This window comes from Sander lucioperca, chromosome 21, assembly GCF_008315115.2.
Source record: "Sander lucioperca isolate FBNREF2018 chromosome 21, SLUC_FBN_1.2, whole genome shotgun sequence".
NCBI lineage: Eukaryota > Metazoa > Chordata > Actinopteri > Perciformes > Percidae > Sander > Sander lucioperca.
In genome coordinates this window covers 10,718,474-10,736,186 of record NC_050193.1, presented here as the reverse complement: position 1 = coordinate 10,736,186, position 17,713 = coordinate 10,718,474, and the positions used below count along the sequence as shown (strand labels likewise).

The window sequence follows — 17,713 nt, the reverse complement described above, 5'->3', positions numbered from 1 at the left end:
GGAAAAGATGGGATGCAGAAGGAAAAGGGTCAAAATAAGCTTGTACGATACTTCAGCTCTAAATCCCATTCTCCTCAGAAAAACAGAGATTATAAAGCATATGATGGGAAATGGGGGTGTTTGTTCATTTAAGCCTTTACCCAGGGGCTGGAGGGCTTCATGAAATTTAGATTTCTATGCACTGATCATGAGCTCTGTTCACTTTTAAACACTTCATCAGACACACAGCTATATGAATGAGAACCAGATTCTCTGTTAAAGGTAAAAAAGAAATCTGCAAATTACTGTGTTGGAAATTTTATTTTGTATTAATTGTGCTGCTAAAACAAACACAATATGACATGTATATTTTTATCTGATGATAAAAACCTTCTAGAAATGTTCTCTTTTGTATAGTTAATTAAAACAGTGTATGCTAAACTTGCTAAATCAAAATGGGGAAATGTTTGATTTGATGTTAATTTTGTCTTGCCAGCATGTGACAATTAAAATATTAAAATATCGAGTCTTACTGACAAAAAAACAGAGACTTGCAGACCTTTTCTGATTTATCATGTCCAGTCAAAGCTGAGCTTTTACCAAAAGTCTCAATTACTAAAAGATCTTAATTAGTCTCTGAGTTAAATTTGTAAAATATTACTACTGACACATCGAATGCCAGTATGGTAAGTGAACAGATCTAAGGGGAAATCAACAATGTAGCAAATGATCCTTTGAATAAATGCAAACAAATATGATTACTTATACAGTGGAGGATTTATTTTGCATTATAAACACAATAATCCTGAATTAGATGCAAAGATATTTAATTCAAAGAGTACAATAGACAAAACAAAGAGGATTTGAAACTTAAGATGAATCAGTATAAAAATAACTTCACAATCATATATGTAAAAGCCTATTCACTATGACAAACTGCCGATTATGAATGGCTGTGCTTTAGTCTTCCCTCCCACCTCAGTTAAGGGGGCAATTGTCACACAGAGCCAGCAAAGTGAACAACGGTTGATATAGGGAGAAGCACAAAGAGAGAGCAGCAACCCAACCCCTTCTCGGTCTCCCAGGACTGAGGGCAGTGATGGGAGGGAGACAAAGGCCGGTCCTCTCTGGGCCTCAGGGCAGGAGGCCCTGCTGTTTGCCTCTGCTCTGCTCCTCCAAATGTGTATTTTACCAGCAATTCAATAGCTTCGTCCATGCTGTTGATGCTGGATGCCACCTTGCTGTCACATGACAACATCACAGGGATCCCACAGTGCCAGTACAGGGGTGTGGATGCCTGTGGATAAAGACTGGCCGGCTTCAGTAGTAGGGCTAAAACAACACACTTCCTCAGACTAAAGGGAAGTCACAGGAATTCCGCCGTGCTGCCCAGGCAGTCTGGTAGACAAACAGGAAGTCTTTGTATCGTGGGGCACACCCTAACCAAGCTTCCCCAAAGTGTTCTGACCCTGTGAAGAGAAACTCTCCATCCCCAGGCTTCACGTGGCACTGCAGGAGTGTGTGGATGTGTCCACGCCAAGACGGGACGGACCGAGGTGACCCAGAGGCAGCTGCTTGTTGCTCAAACACTCCACTGCGCTGCCAGTACACCCTTGCTGCTGACACCTCCACCAGCGACGTCTGACGTTCAGAGTCATGGGAGACTTTCTTGATGAGGCCGCGGACCACTGAAAGAACAAAGAGGAAGACCATGTTTATACACTCCATGCACTGAGGAAATAAAGTGAAACATTTGTGAAAAACCAGTGTGCTTTGGATGTAGAAATCTTAGTAGTTTCCTACATGTTATTTTTTCTTTTCTGTCTTTGTTTTTCTCCATTTACACCTTAGCTGCTCAACTATCCCTTATCTTTAAACGAGCATGGCAGGTTTGTGAGATTGAGGCACGTAAATGAAGCCCAGTGGACAGATTACTTCTGCTCTAAAGCACAGGTCTCTCCTTTTCTGCAGCTCCTCCTGACATCTGTTTGACCTCCTCTGCACTGTCAGTTGAGCTGCTGCTTTTTGAGCACACACCAGACCATAAGAACAGCTTTTAAAAGTGTGTATAAAGTATAAAAGTGTGTGTCCATTCAACATTAACATGTAAGCAACATTTTAGTGTTGTAGCAACTTGTGGAGCTAATTTGATGTACTTTATATTGTATTGGTATTGCTATATTGTATGACACTAAATCATATTTTATAAAGTGATCTCAGGTTTTTTTTACATAAAATCTGTGGATAAACTAGTGAGTGTAAAACGTACAATATTTTGATACTACCTAAATAAATGTAGAGGAGTAGAAGTATAAAGTTGCATAAACATGTTGCATAAAGTGGTACATGCAAGTAAGTACATGCATGTTTATACTATGTACAATAATTGAATGAGTGTGTTAAATTACATTCAACAAATGAGATTTAATGTTCAGTTTTTCAGACTTCACTCTCATTTATGCCAATATACTTTATGCCATGCATCCGCCATTATATCACGCAAATCACATTCATATTCTTCAGGGGAGGGGGGTTACACTTTGGCTACTATACCTTACATTGTTTATATCTCCAATATATCTTAGTATGACTTTAATGGGGCTCTGTCAGTGTGTCTGTATAGTACAGTAAGTAACAGATCTTGGGTTTGTACAATAAGAAATATTATGTACCCACCAAAGTCACTGTTGCAGATAGCCATGAGGAGTTCTGTGTCATTGCAGGGTCGGCATGAAGCTGTGAGTAGAGAAAATCAGAACAGAAAATGACAGTTAAGATGATGAAAACCTGCATCAAATCTGTCAACCTTCTCCCAAACCATGCATAACTCAGCATAGCTCTATGACTGACTATGATTGATAGCTGGGTGTCAATTCTCCTCCCTTTCACTCCCCGGCATAAAATCTGACACACATACCGGCTTCATTCATCTCCCTCCTCACATCAAAGATTAAAGAAACCAGGGGTTCGATGAAGGAATGCGGCTCCTGTGTTTCTGCTCTGCCCACCACGCCGCCTCTCAATCAAAAAAACTCACAAGTCCTGACCCCGTGTTTGACTCCTATTGTGTCCACCTAATTGAATGACCCTGTGCCAATGCAGGAGACTGCAGGAGTTAAACACTTCTGCAAGACTGGCAATGCAGAAAAGATAAACCAGTAGCTGTCTATTATGGACAAAATGACATCACCACATTGGGACAGGCCCGCACACATGGATAAATGCTAATAAAGAGACAATAAAAAGGCATTTCTGGAATCTGCAAAGTATTTACGGTCTCGATTCATGCCCCTTGGCCTGGTGCCCTTCAGCTGCTCTGTGGTCTGCTCTGTCCTCGCTGCTTTGTCCCGCCGATGGAAACCAGACAAAACACACACTGACCAGCAGCTGCATGCTCCAGTCAGCAGGATTGGGGTCTATAATTAAATAACCACTATTTCTCCAAGGAATTAGGACTGGCCAGTCTATCACACTCCACAACAGTTAATGCAATAGAAGGCTTTAAGATTTTATTTGAATTTTTGGTGCCAATTTCTAACTAGAAAATGCATTTCCTGCAGAAAATGTTTGTGAATGCTGAAAAGCTAAATTGCTAAATCTAAACTGGATTGCTGGCATAATTGCGTAAGAAGAAGGTGAAGTAGTGAGAAAAGTTGGAAAAGTGGGAATGGTTTTAATTAGTATGAATTTAATTGAAATGTTGAATAATACCATCAATTTATTAAAAAAGGGGAATAGATTTTTTTTTAAAGAAAAGTCATAGTATAGCATGTCCAAAAGTCATATTATAGGTATGTCAAAAAAAGTGGTAAAAAGTAATGTTATAGTTTATCGAAAAAAAGGGTATAAAAGTCATAGTATATGTCTAAAACAAAGTAATTGTATGGTATGTCGAAAAAAGTCATTAAAGTAATAAAAAGTCTTTAAAGTAACAAAAAGTCATAGTATAGTATATAATAAAAAGTCATAGTTTAATATGTCGAAAAAAATCATAGTGTAGTATGTCGAAAAAATGTGATAAAAAGTAATAGTATAGTATGTCAGAAAAAGTTATAAAAAGTCATAGTATAGTATGTCGATAAAAGTCATAAAAAGTCATTGTATGGTTTGTCAAAGAAAGTCTGGAAAAACATAAACTCCACACAAAAATGCCAAGTCCTGACTGGGAATTGATCCAAGGGTCAACATCTACAGTGCCTACTTGCTGGTGCTATTTGCAGCATTGCTGACCACTGAGCCACCATGACAATGAATAAAGAAAAAGTTATAAAAAGTCATAGTATAGTAAGTCGAAAAAAGTGATAAAAAGTCATAGTATAGTATGTCGAAAAAGTGATTAAAAAAAAGTAATTGTATGGTTTGCCAAAGAAAGTCTGGAAAAACATGCAAACTCCACACAAAAAGGTCAAGTCCTGACTGGGAATCGATCCAAGGGTCAACATCTACAGTGCCTACTTGCTTGTGCAATTCGCAGCATTGCTGACCACTGAGCCATCATGACAATGAATTAAGAAAAAGCTATAAAAAGTCGAAAAAAGTGATAAAAAATCATAGGATAGTCTGAGAAAAATAGTCATGGTTTAGTATGTCAAAAAAAAGTGATGAAAGGTCATTGAATAGTATGTCGAAAAAAAGTAATAAATAAGTCATAGTATAGTATGTAGATAAAAGTCATAAAAAAATAATTGTATAGTATATGAAGAGAGTGATAAAAAAGTCATAGTATAGTATGTTGAAAAAAGTCATAAAAAGTCATTGTATAGTATATCAAAAAAATCATAGTATAGTGTGGCAAAAATAGTCATAGTATAGTACGTCGAAAAAAGTGATAAAAAGTCATAGTATAGTCTGAGAGAAATAGTCATACTGTAGTTTGTCAAATAAAGTGATAAAAAAGTCATATTAAAGTATGTCAAAAAAAGTCATAGTATAGTATGTCAAAAAAACGTGATATAAAAGTCATGGTATAGTATGTCAAAAATAGTCATAGTAGATAGTATGTTGAAATAAGTCATTAAAAAGTAATTGTATAGTATGTTTAAAAAAAAAGTCATAAAAAGTCAATTATAGTATGTCGACAAAAGTGATAAAAAATAGTCATAGTATAGTATGTCAAAAAATGTGAAATAAAACATAGTATAGTATATTGAAAAAAAGTCATACTATAGTATGTCGAATAAAGTGACGAACATGCAAACTCCACACAAAAAGTCTAAGCCCTGACTGGAAATCGATCCAAGGGTTAAAGTGTGGAGTGCCTACTTGTTGGTGCTAGTAGCAACACTGCTAACCACTGAGCCACCGTTACACTGAATAGTAGAAAAAGTGATTAAAAAAGTCAATATAGTATGTAGAAAAAAAATGATAAAAGAAAGTCATAGTATAGTATGTCATATTGTGTGAATCAGCATTCACACAATAGGTACCATTTATAAAGGGTTTATTAATTGTAACTAATGGCTTAATTGCATGTGCTAATGCTTAATAAAACAGTTATAAACCACTAATAAGAGCATATTATGGGTTAATAGGTTGTGAAAAAATTCTTTTTTACAACCTGGCAACCCAGGGGTTGGCCTCATTAAATGGTTTATAACTGACCTATGAAGCTTTAGTTAATGATTTATTAAATTAATAATGCCATTTGTTACACATTCTACAAAACCTTTTATAAGGGTCCAAATGTATAAATGCATATTTTTCAGATTGATCATCATAATGCAAAATTAGAGAGGGTTTACTCACCCTGAAGCCCGCTGTGGCCCACGTTGGGTGCAGCAGTCCTGTTGCCCAGCAGCTCATATCTGAAGCCCATCGTGCGTCTGCTCCAGGGTCCATCACTCTGCGGTCTGGACTGGAGGTAGATTGCGGGCCTGTGCGGACCATCTGCCCGGAAACAGAACACCTGCTGCTCGGGCCGCCCGTCCTCTGTCACCAGCAGCTCCAGCTCCCCGGCTCGTTCAATGAACACGCTGGCTCCATGGAAAGAGGGAGACGGTTTGATGCAGACAGTGGTGCTCTGGGAGGAGGACAGATTGGGCTCCAGGACCACCCGGAGAGCCTGGCCAGGGTATATCCACCTCACCGAGCCCTCTGTACAGCGCAACTGCACCTGGAGGACAATCCTGGAGTCCACACCAGCTGCAAAACCGCTGGATGAGCGGGAAAAAAAACGAGAAATTCACATAGGCCTAATTCAACAATGTGCTTTATAGATCAGTTATAAAGCCACTATAAAACGAACAAAACATCCAATTGGCGTTATCCTTATTGAGTTTATCCTCTCTTGATAATAATGCAACTTTAAATGCTAATATTTCATAAATAAATACTTATATGTTTATTACTATCTAATAAGCATCCACTCTGCAGTTATAGGCTAGATGTTAATAAGTCAATTACACAAGTTTTTTTATCATCAAGTCTGCAGTTAATGTTCAGATTGTATGCAGATACTTTCTGGACGTTTTCACAACACCGAGTAAGCCAAAAGTTGTTCTTGTTATTAATGGCTTTTAACAGATCTATAAAGCATAAGTTAACAAATTAGCGTTGTCTTTCAAAAGGCCAGTTTGGCCTTCAATATGTTATGTCCCTCTTTTTCCCTCTTCAAAATACAATAATATTGCAGAATTGAGAGAATTTGCTTACCTTCCAGTCCAGTTGCACAGATCAGCCGCACAGTGCTGTAACTGAAGACCCAGGATGCTCATCAAAATAATCACATTTGGCAACATCTCATCCACATGAAGATACAAATTCAGACTGAAGTGGACGGCAGTGCATGGCTAGAAAGTCTGTTAGTTATCGAGAGTAGGCTACTACACGCTCTGCTGCGACGCACACTGTGACTAGCTTCACGGGATTCTCTCTCTCTCTCTCTCTCTCTCTCTCTCTCTCTCTCTCTCTCTCTCTCTCTCTCTCTCTCTCTCTCTCTCTCTCTCTTTCTCTCTCTCCCTAATTAGGACTGATCCAGTTGTTGGGGAGACTGCTGGAGTCTGCAGGTCTTTGTCTTTGCTCTCTAAAGAGACACTCAGTTTGAAAACCTTCAGCCATCTGTTAACATCAGTGCGCCTTCATGCACAATAATTCATCCACTTCTAAGAAGCTGTCAGCGGTTTATTGTTTTATTTTTACTCAAGGGCTCAGTATACTTCGCATTTTATAGTCTACATTTATACAGGAAAATAGCAAAACTGAAATACAACAATTAAGTAAAAAATATCAAATTGAGTCTAATTTGACCGACCTTTATCCAAAAATAAACAAATCACGAGTTTTTATTACTGACTGTGCTACACCAGCAGCTAATCTTATTTCTGTGTTCGAGCTGCATCTAGTGGCGGGATGATGCAACACACAATGACCTCACACAACGAGGAGGAGGCTGTAACTCAACAGCCGCTAATATTGTAGATGAGTACCAGCTTTCACCAATAATCAATCCACTATGGATGAGTGATTTCACTTCATTTTAACTTTCAGGGTCTTTGTGCGAAAATAGTTTGGGACCGTTTCACGGTCTTGCTGGTGGCGACATCTTGTGGAAGTAAAGACTTTGGAGCGAAGAAGCGCCTCTCTCTAGGTTTGCATAAAGCTTGTATATAGGCTATATTTAGGCCCGCAGGCAGCATCAGATCAAAGGGTTGAGGTTCTTGATGGGTATGTTGTTGAGTAAATTACACTCATATGGAGATGTTGGCCAGATGTTGTCACAGCTGCAGAAAAAGCCTTTGCTGCTTGTGTCCCAAAACCTTGAAGTTTGGATATTGAACCTGTCACAACTTTGAAAATACACACATATTCACAAAACCTTGCGGACGAATGCAGAATATAACAGATTAGGCTATAATACACAGCAAAGTTGCCAATGTTGCAGTGTATTGTTTATTATTTTGCGTCAAAAAGCATTTCTAGAAAACTGCGCTTCGCCACTAAATTCAATTAAATCACATCACGAAATTATGATAATAGCCTAACAGCTTAGACAGTGATCATTGGCGAGCCAGAAACCAGACGGAGTTTACTCACAGGAGTAGGCCTACCGGATGGTCAGATTGGGTCATGTGTCCCAGAGACACAAAGCAAAGTCAAATGAATGGAGGCTTTGTGCCTAAAAGAAGTGGCCTCTTATTGGCGCAGTGCAGCCTGGATCCTTCACATAGGCTACTGTAAAGGTCTGATGGACCAAGGTGCTGAAAATTGGGTGCTGTCAGAAAACACAGTCAATGATGGAGAAAATCACGGCCCCTTAAAAAAATGACAGTTTAACGCATTAAAAAAAACTTCGCTCACTCAACTCGACACAGGGTCACAGTTTGGGACTTCCTGTGATTTTCTATGTTGTTGTGCATAAAGCAATCAAATGTCTCACAGATGTCAATAAGTAATCCTATTCAAAATTATGTACAGTGTTTTTAAAATTAAAACTGTTAAAACCAACTTACAGCTAGACTGTAAACTTTAAGGCCTAACTTGCCCTTGTAAATCTTCCCGTCTGTAATCTGACCACGTGCAATAAAAGACAGTGCTGATGATGAGTAAGAAGATAATGGTGCTGATAATGAAACAAGAAGAATATGCTTGTGCGTTGTATTTAGTAATCAGGTCCACCAAAGCTCCAGAGTTATGTGATATACAGTATTTTCATTCTCGCGAGATATGATTCATAGCTTTTTAACTGCTGCTAAAAAAAAAAGAAGGAGAAATTCAAGTAAACATCAAAACAGATTAATTGCAGGATTTCTTGAATTTAAGATCAGGCCCTCGTTGATTGAAGTGAACCGGTGGGGTCACAGGAACATATGTGACCAGAAACTCCTCACACAAAATTACAACAGCAAAACAACCTATTTTTAATAAATCCAAAAGAACACGTTATCTCTTGGATGTGCTAGAATAATTCGTAGTACAGAAGTAAAGCCTTTACAAAAATACTTTATTCCGCCGTCTAATCATTTTTAGATTAGGGGTTAGGGCCGCATGGGTAATTTATTTAGGTCTTCAATCGTTTAATTGTCCTGCAATCAAATATAACTAATTCTAAGTGAGATTGAGTATTTCGATTATGTGACTTGATCCTGCTGCCTACTAACATTATTAGTTTGGAAAAGGAAAAAAGTAGGCTGTATATTATAGCCTTCATTTCACAACCTTGTTAGACTCATGTGGCCTTACAGGGTGAAAGACGGGATTGGAGTGGGATTGGGATTATTTTCTTCCAGACTCACTTTGAAGCTAGGATGAAACTTTGTAACTTTGAATCATAATAGTCATAATCAATAGCTGGATGCGTTTTAGAAAATTCATGTTGTGGGATTATTCCACAAAGTAGCCTCTATGATAAGGTTGTTTATGATGACATGTTTGAACAGTTTCTAAAAAAACAAGACAAAAACAGATGACATGACATGAGATAATATTGAGTGTAAAAAACAGAAACTCACCATGTCACTTTCATTTTTTTTATTTTCAGCATATTAAATATCTGTATGCACACGTTTGGAAGTATAGAAAAAAATATAGTATTACAGTAGGCTTGTTAGTTAACTTCTTAAACAATTATGTACGCATATTATAGCCTCTTTTGACCTATATCCGAAGCATACTCATCTTTTCTCTCTGAAAAAGCCTTTCTCCGTTCTGCTCTCTCTCACGGTTACTGTCAAGAAGTTCATGGTGACATCTGTCACGGTCACAGTGTCCAGGTTGGTGTAACTGGGGGTCCAGGACGAGATTGGTCGCGTGGACTGATCATGGATGGACTCGGACTGTGTGGAGCTGACAGCCGGTTGTTCCCGGGGCAGACAGCACTCTTTCACCTGATGTCTGCGGTGTTCTGCAGAGCTGCTGGGCCGAGGAATAGACATCCTGCTCAAACATTTAGTCCTGTCTCCCCCCTGATCACTTTTCAGCACATCTGGACTGAATGCGCAGCTGTAAGACAACCCTGCGTGTCTCTGCTCGCTGCTGTGTTTGGGTGTTATCGTGGTCTTCTCCTGAAACCTCCTAGTCAGCTGGATGAGGCTGTGATCTGACGTCTCTCCGTGATGAAACAAGCGTCGGGACATGTTGGACAAACCGTGTGACACCGGCTCCTCCAGTGACCTGCTCCGTTTGGTGTCCGGCTCTGCTGAGCTGCCTTCATTATGTTTCTCATAATTTAACTGCAGCTTGGGTTTGCGCCCTCTCTTTTTGGGGAACCGGACGGCTTCTTGGACTGTCAGAGAAGCTGTTGGAGTCGGTCTGGGCCTCCTCTCTGGCTCTGGTGGTCGGACGTGGACACTTTCCCCTCTGTTGACCGCGCTCGGTGGGAAGATTGTGGGAACCACGGTGCGTAAACCCTCCCGGGCCCTCGGTGTTATGACAGGCTCCGGGATTGGATAGGAAACCTGGATCCCCCTGGGAGCCTCTCTTCTAAATTCATACGCCTTTTCTTTGGCTTTGGCCTGAGGACAGAGCAAATAACGTGTATGAGAGGAGGCTTTCCGGAGATGAAAATTTGAAGTCTCCTGAGGAAATGTAAAAGGTTTAAGTGAAGCAGCTGCAGATCTGTTTGGTTACACTGAGTGTCCACGGCCTCGTCCTAAAACTGCTTCGCTTTTTAAGGAATGCATGTCAGCTTCATAAAACTATATAATAGCCATATACACAGGATGTTTAAGCACTGTAGGCTATTCAACTTAACCTCATGAAAAGCACAGAGTGGGTAACTAAATGAAGGCTTATCTTTTGGGTTGCAATTGTCATTCCACCAGTTTGTGAATCACAGTCCAACAGTTTCAGAATGAATATGGATGTAGTTGTCATATGATGGAAATTACTCATCATCTGTATCGCCTCAGAAAGGTGAGAAGATGAAATGAAAACCATGAAATGCGCATCAAAAGATGCACCCACCTTTAAGAGAAATGTCTCAGGTTTGGGACCTCTCTTTTTCGGCCCGAACAGCTCCCTTTCGCGCTCCCTAATGAATAAAAATCATTAAAATATTCATCACAACAATTAACAAATATATTTAATTTAGTCTATTTTTGAAACGGAAAAATCTAATTTTCCAAGTGAGGGTAAAACTCTGCCAATGTAGTGAGGTGTTCCCAGTTTTTAAGACAGTTTTTTTTATTAGAAATAAGTTAAATAAAAATAAATCAGAATAAAGCAAATACGCTGTTTGTGATAAGAAAATCGGATCGCACATTTGCAACTATCTGAACTGCAAACAGAATCATCCCGGAATCACTTCCTTTCAAAACATATTTAAAGATTCAAAGGTAGACTAAATGTCTTATTTGATTGAGCATGTTTGTGGTACAGAAAACGCGGTGCCGTCTTGTTTCTGAGAGAGGCCTACTGCTGCGCTGTCAAACCCTCACCTCTCCTCGAAGGCAGCGAAGAGACGTGCATCCAGAATGTTTTCCTCCGGCTCCCAAGTGCTGTACCTGTGTCCCAACAACAAGGAGGAGAGGTGTTTGTTACCGCGAATCACCTATCAACACAAACACACACACACACGCGCGCGGTGTAATACTTTAATCAAAGCGATCGCGCTGCAATTCCAGACTAGCGGACAGTGACGCATGGTGAACCCAGCCATTGCTAAAGCTAGTGTGGACTTTAATGCATCCCAGCGGGCTGAAGCTCAGACATTTACAACCTCATGACTTGTGCACAATAGCCACCAGGCATACAGTGACCTGACACTGACCTACTGCACACAGAGCATGCAGATAAAATGATTAAAAAAAAAAAAACATCCACAAGCTGAATTACGACAGAGTCTGAGGTGGTGCAGTTGTACGAGCGGCCAGGATGTAGCGCTGTCCTTCGCAGCCTCGGTTACAATACTCACTTCTGAGACCAGCCCTTCCATTTCACGAGATATTCCCAGCGACCCTGCAAAACAGATCCGTAATAGATTCAGGTTATCAGAGGATTGCCTGTAGGCTCCGCACAAACAAATGGTTGCGTAATAGGTGTGGAGACACAGCCTGTGGGTAAAAAAAAGAAGAAGAAGAAGCGAATACCCGTCTGATCCGCCGTTTAATGATAGACTCGGCTGCGAAGACGCTCTCACCAACAGCCGAGAGCTCCATGATTCACCATGCACCTCGCTTATTTCTGTCTCTTTTATTATTTTTTGGCTTCCCCGTGTCCTCTTCGGGTTGTTTAATTCCGCACATCCCATAATACGCAATCTGGAGAGGACGTCATCACGTCTTTTTCTGTTGCCAGGCACCGCAGTCGGTAGGACGGATCGTGGTGGAGCACATTGGCTCGGTTGTTGCTACGTGCTCCGGGTTTCTGAGTGAAGGGGCGGAGTCCCGCTGCTCTGGCTGCTGTACAGGAATGTCTGGCACAGTGGGACAATCAAAGTCAGAGCGGTCCACGGACCCCCCTGAGATCCCCGAGGGGGTACATGAAGAAGAAAAAAATATTTTAATTTCACTTGTATTAAAAAATATATATATATATTTGAAATTAAATCAATGAGAGAGGAAATTGCCCGGTTTAATAAAATGTTTCCTCCTCACACGTGTACAACACATTTACAAAACATATTTGTAAATATTAGTCAATAGCCTACATGTAAAAGCAGGAATAATTCAATAATAACATTCAAATCAACGTCCTCATTGATATAAATGCCTACATAAAATTGTACCAAAAGGGAACATAAACGGTCAGATATGTCCCATATATGGTAAAAACTTTACAGTAACCACCAGACACACTTTGATTTGGATAAGTTAATGATTGCTTATTTAAAATAATGTGTTTAATACAATCTACACACAACAGTTTCGTTTACAATTTCAGCTTTTTTCAGGTGCTAAATAGCAACAGAAATTAGCCCACAAATCACAATTTAATGCCACACGATGCGTAATTGGACTTTTGCACATGAATATTTTACGCACGCTGTGTCTGTCCGTGAAGCAGCAAACAATCGTTCACCTTCTGCGCACATAATTCAGTTTGTAGCCCACAAACATTGCGTTTATAACACAATGGATTACCAAAAAAATAATAATAATAATAATAATAATGAAAGGGTCGTCGGTTTTTAATGATCCAGGGGCTATTTATTTTTGTTTAATCTATTGCACGTAAAAAGTAAAGGGACGTCAGTTGATTTAGAATCATTAGATTTTTATTAAACAAACCAAATTACATAATATGCAAATATGGTCCAAAACGAGCGTATTAATGTCGATTTCTTCACTCAAAAAATAAACGGAATATTCACAGCCTTTATAGTCAGCAGTTTTTATTCTAAAGGGCTAACTTTCATTATTATACTTTCTGAATGAGTTTTGAATCTCGTTAAGGTGTAACTGTATTTGGTAAACTGTTTGGTTGGAGTTAGTGTTAGTGAAGTTACGTTTTGGCTAAATTTATATTATTAAACCAGCTGAACTGTTTCTGGTTTATGTAAACAAAATATTGAGCGCCAACTTTATTTCTGTAATCAATGGAAGAATGTTTTGTGTATTCATAGACAACAAAGACGTCTTATATTATTCAATGTTCTTCATTCCTTCTTGTAGAAATATGGCCATGAGGGCCTGATGTTTCTATGATTTCGGTTAATCCTCAGTGACGGCAGTAAGGTTATTACTTTGGCAACATCATTGTAATAATACTAATAATTATTATTATTGTTAACATTATTTTTATTGTGTTTTTTTTATTTATTAGCTGTTTACTTCACAAATAAAACGAAGCACTTATAATGTATTTAAACATAAAATGTTTGTATTTCTGCAGTCAGTAGCAAATTATAATGTTATTATTATTAGGCTAGTATTATTATTATTATGGAGAAAAAAAGCCCAACAGCCAGCCTTTCTGGAATATATTGAACAACTAATATGGTGGTGATTTAAACATTCACTCGGATTAGTAATCACACAAATTAACCACAAATGCGAGTAAAGTGCGGAGCTTTAGCTTCATTTTCTGCAGACCTCATGTGCAATTCCCTACATTCATCAGCTACATTTTTTAAATGTAAAAATAGAATAAAAATAAATAAATGAGACATTTGGCTCAAATCTTAAATTTGGCAAAGAGAAACGTCAGCGTAACCTTGCAGTCCTTCTACCTGCCAAAGCCTCCAGGTCATCATTACCCTTTCAACTGAGCTGAAAGGTCAAATAGGTTACAATTTGAAAAACTAATTCAAATGAATTAAAATGCTCTGAATACAATAGACCATGGACACAATACTGGATTATTTTAATTTTCAGAATTTTTACTCCGTTTTTCTTTCTCTTCTCCAGTCTGTCTATTCAAAACGAATACGTGTGCAGTCAGGCTGTGAAACATGTGCAGGCCTGTGAGAGAGTATGTTCATTGAATGAATAAAGCAGGTCTAAAGTCCCCGCATCACGCATCTAACACCAAAGCCTTTTTGTTGATGCTGTGGGCCAGAAACTTCCGCTGACCGACAACAAATTATTTGGCCACTGAGGCCATATTAAAAGACGTCGCAGCTTTCACAGGCGGATGCAGATAAAAGGAGACATAATAACAGAAACCCTCACAGCTAATTGACACGAATTTACCAAAAATTCATAGTATAATTGAAAAGTATTGCCTACAAATGGATTTCTCTCCATTTCTTCTTGATCAGCGCTCTTTATTATAGGCTATGTTGTGAAATCCTGACTTAATAGTTACATTAAATGACGCGCATGAAAGTAAATAGGCATGGCTTTAATTAATTGTAATTATTTGTGAGGTTAATTAGATTTTGGATCATTTACTGCAGATGTGGGAAATGAAATCGCAACATAAGCAGGGAGGCGGTCTGTCGTCTGTCCGTCTTCATTCTCTAACAAGATACTGAATGATATATTTGCTGCTATCTGTTTAAATTCTCCCCGCTGTGGAACAGACAAAGGCGGGCGCGCCGCGGACAAAAGATGCGTTGTGGCTGCCGTTGAAATATGAACCACCATTTTGATAGTCATAGACCGACATTTCCTGTCGGTACTATAATGGCTAGAGCCTGCGCGGTTTGTGTTCAGAGAGAAAGGTGGCTGGTGCGTGCAGAGAGCAGGCATGCTTCACACAGACTGCTGCGGTTCTCCATATTTGGCTGTGAGTCGATGAAAAGTGAGTCTGCGGGAGCCGCAATGGCGACAGCCGTACATGAATAAACAGTGCTGGCTCTGTGAGAACATTATTGGCTCTCTGGTTTCTGGGCAACTGCTGCACACAGCTCGCTGTTCACTGTCCTACTTTACCGGGCGACATTTTCTGCTGAAGGTGCATGGCTCACACAACCACAAGCGAGAAACCTGCAGCTTTGCCATATTTCAGCGCATGCTTTGAATGAGAAAGCATCCTTTACAGCAGGCTGACAACACCACCTCTCTTTTCTCACACTATAACTATTTTAGGTTTTTAGGTTACAGCTATTTGTGTTTAACAGCTCTTTGTAGATAAAATGAAAGATCCACTCAGGAAACCTCAATTTTTTGTGTATTTGAAAAGAGAATACAGGTAATTCCGTAATTAATGGAAGCCCCTTTTATTTTTTTTTACTTTAAAATATTACCTCTTTATTTAGATCTATTGATGTTCTGTGAAACAGGCCTCCTCCAGGTCACACTGGGCTTTAAATTATCCAAACAATCCTGCTGCTAACATGATCATGTGAGGCTTCACTGTGCGGGGATGAAACCGACACTGTGCAGGCTGCTGGTGGGTAAGATGATAAAGGGGGAATGTGAAACATCACACTTGGTCTATAAATATGTTCCCCTGCTCAACGATGTTTCAGTTTCCTGATGCATGACTGACTCACATAGTTGGTTCAAAGCCATGAAGGACATATAGAGATAGCCTTGAGAGAGAGAGAGAGAGAGAGAGAGAGAGAGAGAGAGAGAGAGAGAGAGAGAGAGAGAGAGAGAGAGAAGCTGTGTGTGTTCATGACTTTTGAAATTCCGCTCATATCAACTGATATCGACTGAGTTTCGCAACTGAGAAAATGTGCTGTCATGCGTGTCTTTGGCAGATAGTTTTAGACAGTCCCCCGTGGGCCTGTTTGGAGTAATCGATTGTTTTTTTTTCACATTTTTGCTTTAAATAGACTTCAGGAGCTCACACAGCGCAAACAACAACGGAAATGTGTTCTTTATTTGTTAATTAATAGCTTTATTTGGATGTATAAAGTGGCCACTGACAGCGATGTTTGAACTTGAAGTTAATCAGGCCTAACTCTTAATGTGCACTTCGGCTGGTTTTAATAGGCCACTTCCAACGCGAGATCCCAGAGAGGGAGAGGAGATGAAATGTCTGTTTTTATGAGTGAAAATGGGTTTAGGATAAATGTACAGTTAACGTAAAGGTAATTCTTGTGAAATGGTAGCCCTATACTAACTGATAAACCGCCCGATACAGATCTATACAGATGACAGACACGTAAAGGTGTCAGGTAGCCTATGTGTCACCTTTAGTGTTTCACCCCATTTGAAAATAATTTTCTTTGGCTTCATGTGGATTTTATGCACTTGTAAGCTTCTTCTGTGAGAAATAAGGAGGATCAGAGAGAAAGTGTATTCATTTAAAAAAGAAATAGGTGGAAATGATGGAAAACTGGCATCCTTCGAGCATTTCGACATTTGTGTCACATTCGAAACACAACAAACACACAACACACACACACACACACACACACACACACACACACACACACACACACATTCCTGGGCCTTTCTATCATTCAAAACATTCAAGAGTTATTCTCTTTACAAGCTTGAGATTCCAGTATATAGCAACAACAATGTAATATAATTTTAGATCAGGCCTTTTAATGATCCTAAGTCAAGTCAATTTTGTTTATACAGCCCAATATCACAAATCACAAATGTTTCTCAATGGTCTTTACAATCTATACACCCACACCCTCTGTTCTTATACCTTCACTTTGGATAAGGAAACCTAACTCTCTCCCTGGACGGACAGATGTACAATAGATGTGTGTACATAATGACCAATATAAGACAATACTGACAAGACAAGACTGGGAGAGGCCTACACATTTGGCAATGTCATGAAAGGCCAGCTGAGATTTGTACAAATGTGTATCAGAAGCTTTGCATATCTGTGTATTTTTAGGTCCGAACTTGCCTCTATATTTTACTGTACATAGGTATGTATGTAATATAGGGAGAATTGGTGTCATAGTGAAACTGGCCCTTTACGAGACAACACAGCCCTTCATAACAACTTAGACCAATGATCTGGAAATGCCATGAAGCCTACTGTAGATACATTATTTTTAAATGTCATACTGACGGCCTTTTTGTGCTGGAAGAAACAGCCTTTCTTTTTGATAGAATCTAAGAATTAGACAACAGCCATTCCCTCCAGTAATGTTGTGATGTTTACATTCCTGCTTGGGGTCGAGCTGCAGTAGAAAAATAATGCATGGGTAAAGTTTTAATAATACAAGTGGCCGGTGCAGTTATGCAATACAGAGGCCCCTTTGTGCAGGATCATTTGTGATTATGCAACATGATCTGTTTTTCTATTCATGGTTCACAACCAAGTTAGTGTTTCTAGTGTTTATTGTTCCATTCTTTCTCTGTATGAGCAGAAAGGCTCCATAACAACTGCAGGGCATGAACAATGATAAAAAAAAAAAAATCCCTAGAAAAAATAATGAAGTTTGCCAATAGTATGCTCAATATAACAACCCACCAAATATCAGTGCAACAACATA

The 17,713-nt window shown here is 39.3% G+C and overlaps 2 protein-coding genes across 3 annotated transcripts; both read right to left on the bottom strand.

The window, feature by feature from the left end:
• Positions 1–724: 724 nt before the first annotated feature.
• On the bottom strand, positions 725–6,872 carry LOC116059750 (meteorin-like protein). The gene is made up of 4 exons (XM_031313009.2): positions 6,631–6,872; positions 5,725–6,131; positions 2,656–2,715; positions 725–1,667 (listed from the first exon to the last, which is right to left on the bottom strand). The coding sequence occupies exons 1-4, from the start codon at positions 6,714–6,716 to the stop codon at positions 1,330–1,332; spliced, it is 891 nt and encodes a 296-aa protein (XP_031168869.1). The 5' UTR covers positions 6,717–6,872; the 3' UTR covers positions 725–1,329.
• Positions 6,873–9,429: 2,557 nt separating this feature from the next.
• cbx8a (chromobox homolog 8a (Pc class homolog, Drosophila)) lies at positions 9,430–12,281 on the bottom strand. 2 transcript variants are annotated; one of them, XM_031312475.2, is made up of 5 exons: positions 12,003–12,280; positions 11,828–11,871; positions 11,352–11,417; positions 10,879–10,945; positions 9,430–10,427 (listed from the first exon to the last, which is right to left on the bottom strand). In XM_031312475.2, exons 1-5 carry the CDS (start codon positions 12,069–12,071, stop codon positions 9,588–9,590), a joined length of 1,086 nt encoding a protein of 361 aa, XP_031168335.1. In that variant the 5' UTR covers positions 12,072–12,280; the 3' UTR covers positions 9,430–9,587. The 2 variants fall into 2 exon arrangements, with proteins under 2 accessions (XP_031168335.1, XP_031168336.1); XM_031312476.2 differs by lacking the exon at positions 11,352–11,417 and having other exon boundaries at positions 12,003–12,281.
• Positions 12,282–17,713: the final 5,432 nt, after the last annotated feature.

Bases quoted from the DNA above. Each gene is read 5' to 3' on its own strand.
- LOC116059750 (XM_031313009.2), bottom strand. From the start codon at position 6,716: ATGTTGCCAAATGTGATTATTTTGATGAGCATCCTGGGTCTTCAGTTA. The intron at 6,132-6,630 runs GTAAGCAAATTC...CCGCTCATCCAG, and splicing joins CTGTGCAACTGGACTGGAAG to CGGTTTTGCAGCTGGTGTGG. The intron at 2,716-5,724 runs GTGAGTAAACCC...CTCTACTCACAG, and splicing joins GGGCCACAGCGGGCTTCAGG to CTTCATGCCGACCCTGCAAT.
- cbx8a (XM_031312475.2), bottom strand. From the start codon at position 12,071: ATGGAGCTCTCGGCTGTTGGTGAGAGCGTCTTCGCAGCCGAGTCTATC. The intron at 11,418-11,827 runs GTGAGTATTGTA...GTTGGGACACAG, and splicing joins TGGAAGGGCTGGTCTCAGAA to GTACAGCACTTGGGAGCCGG. The intron at 10,428-10,878 runs GTGGGTGCATCT...CTCTGTCCTCAG, and splicing joins CTGAGACATTTCTCTTAAAG to GCCAAAGCCAAAGAAAAGGC.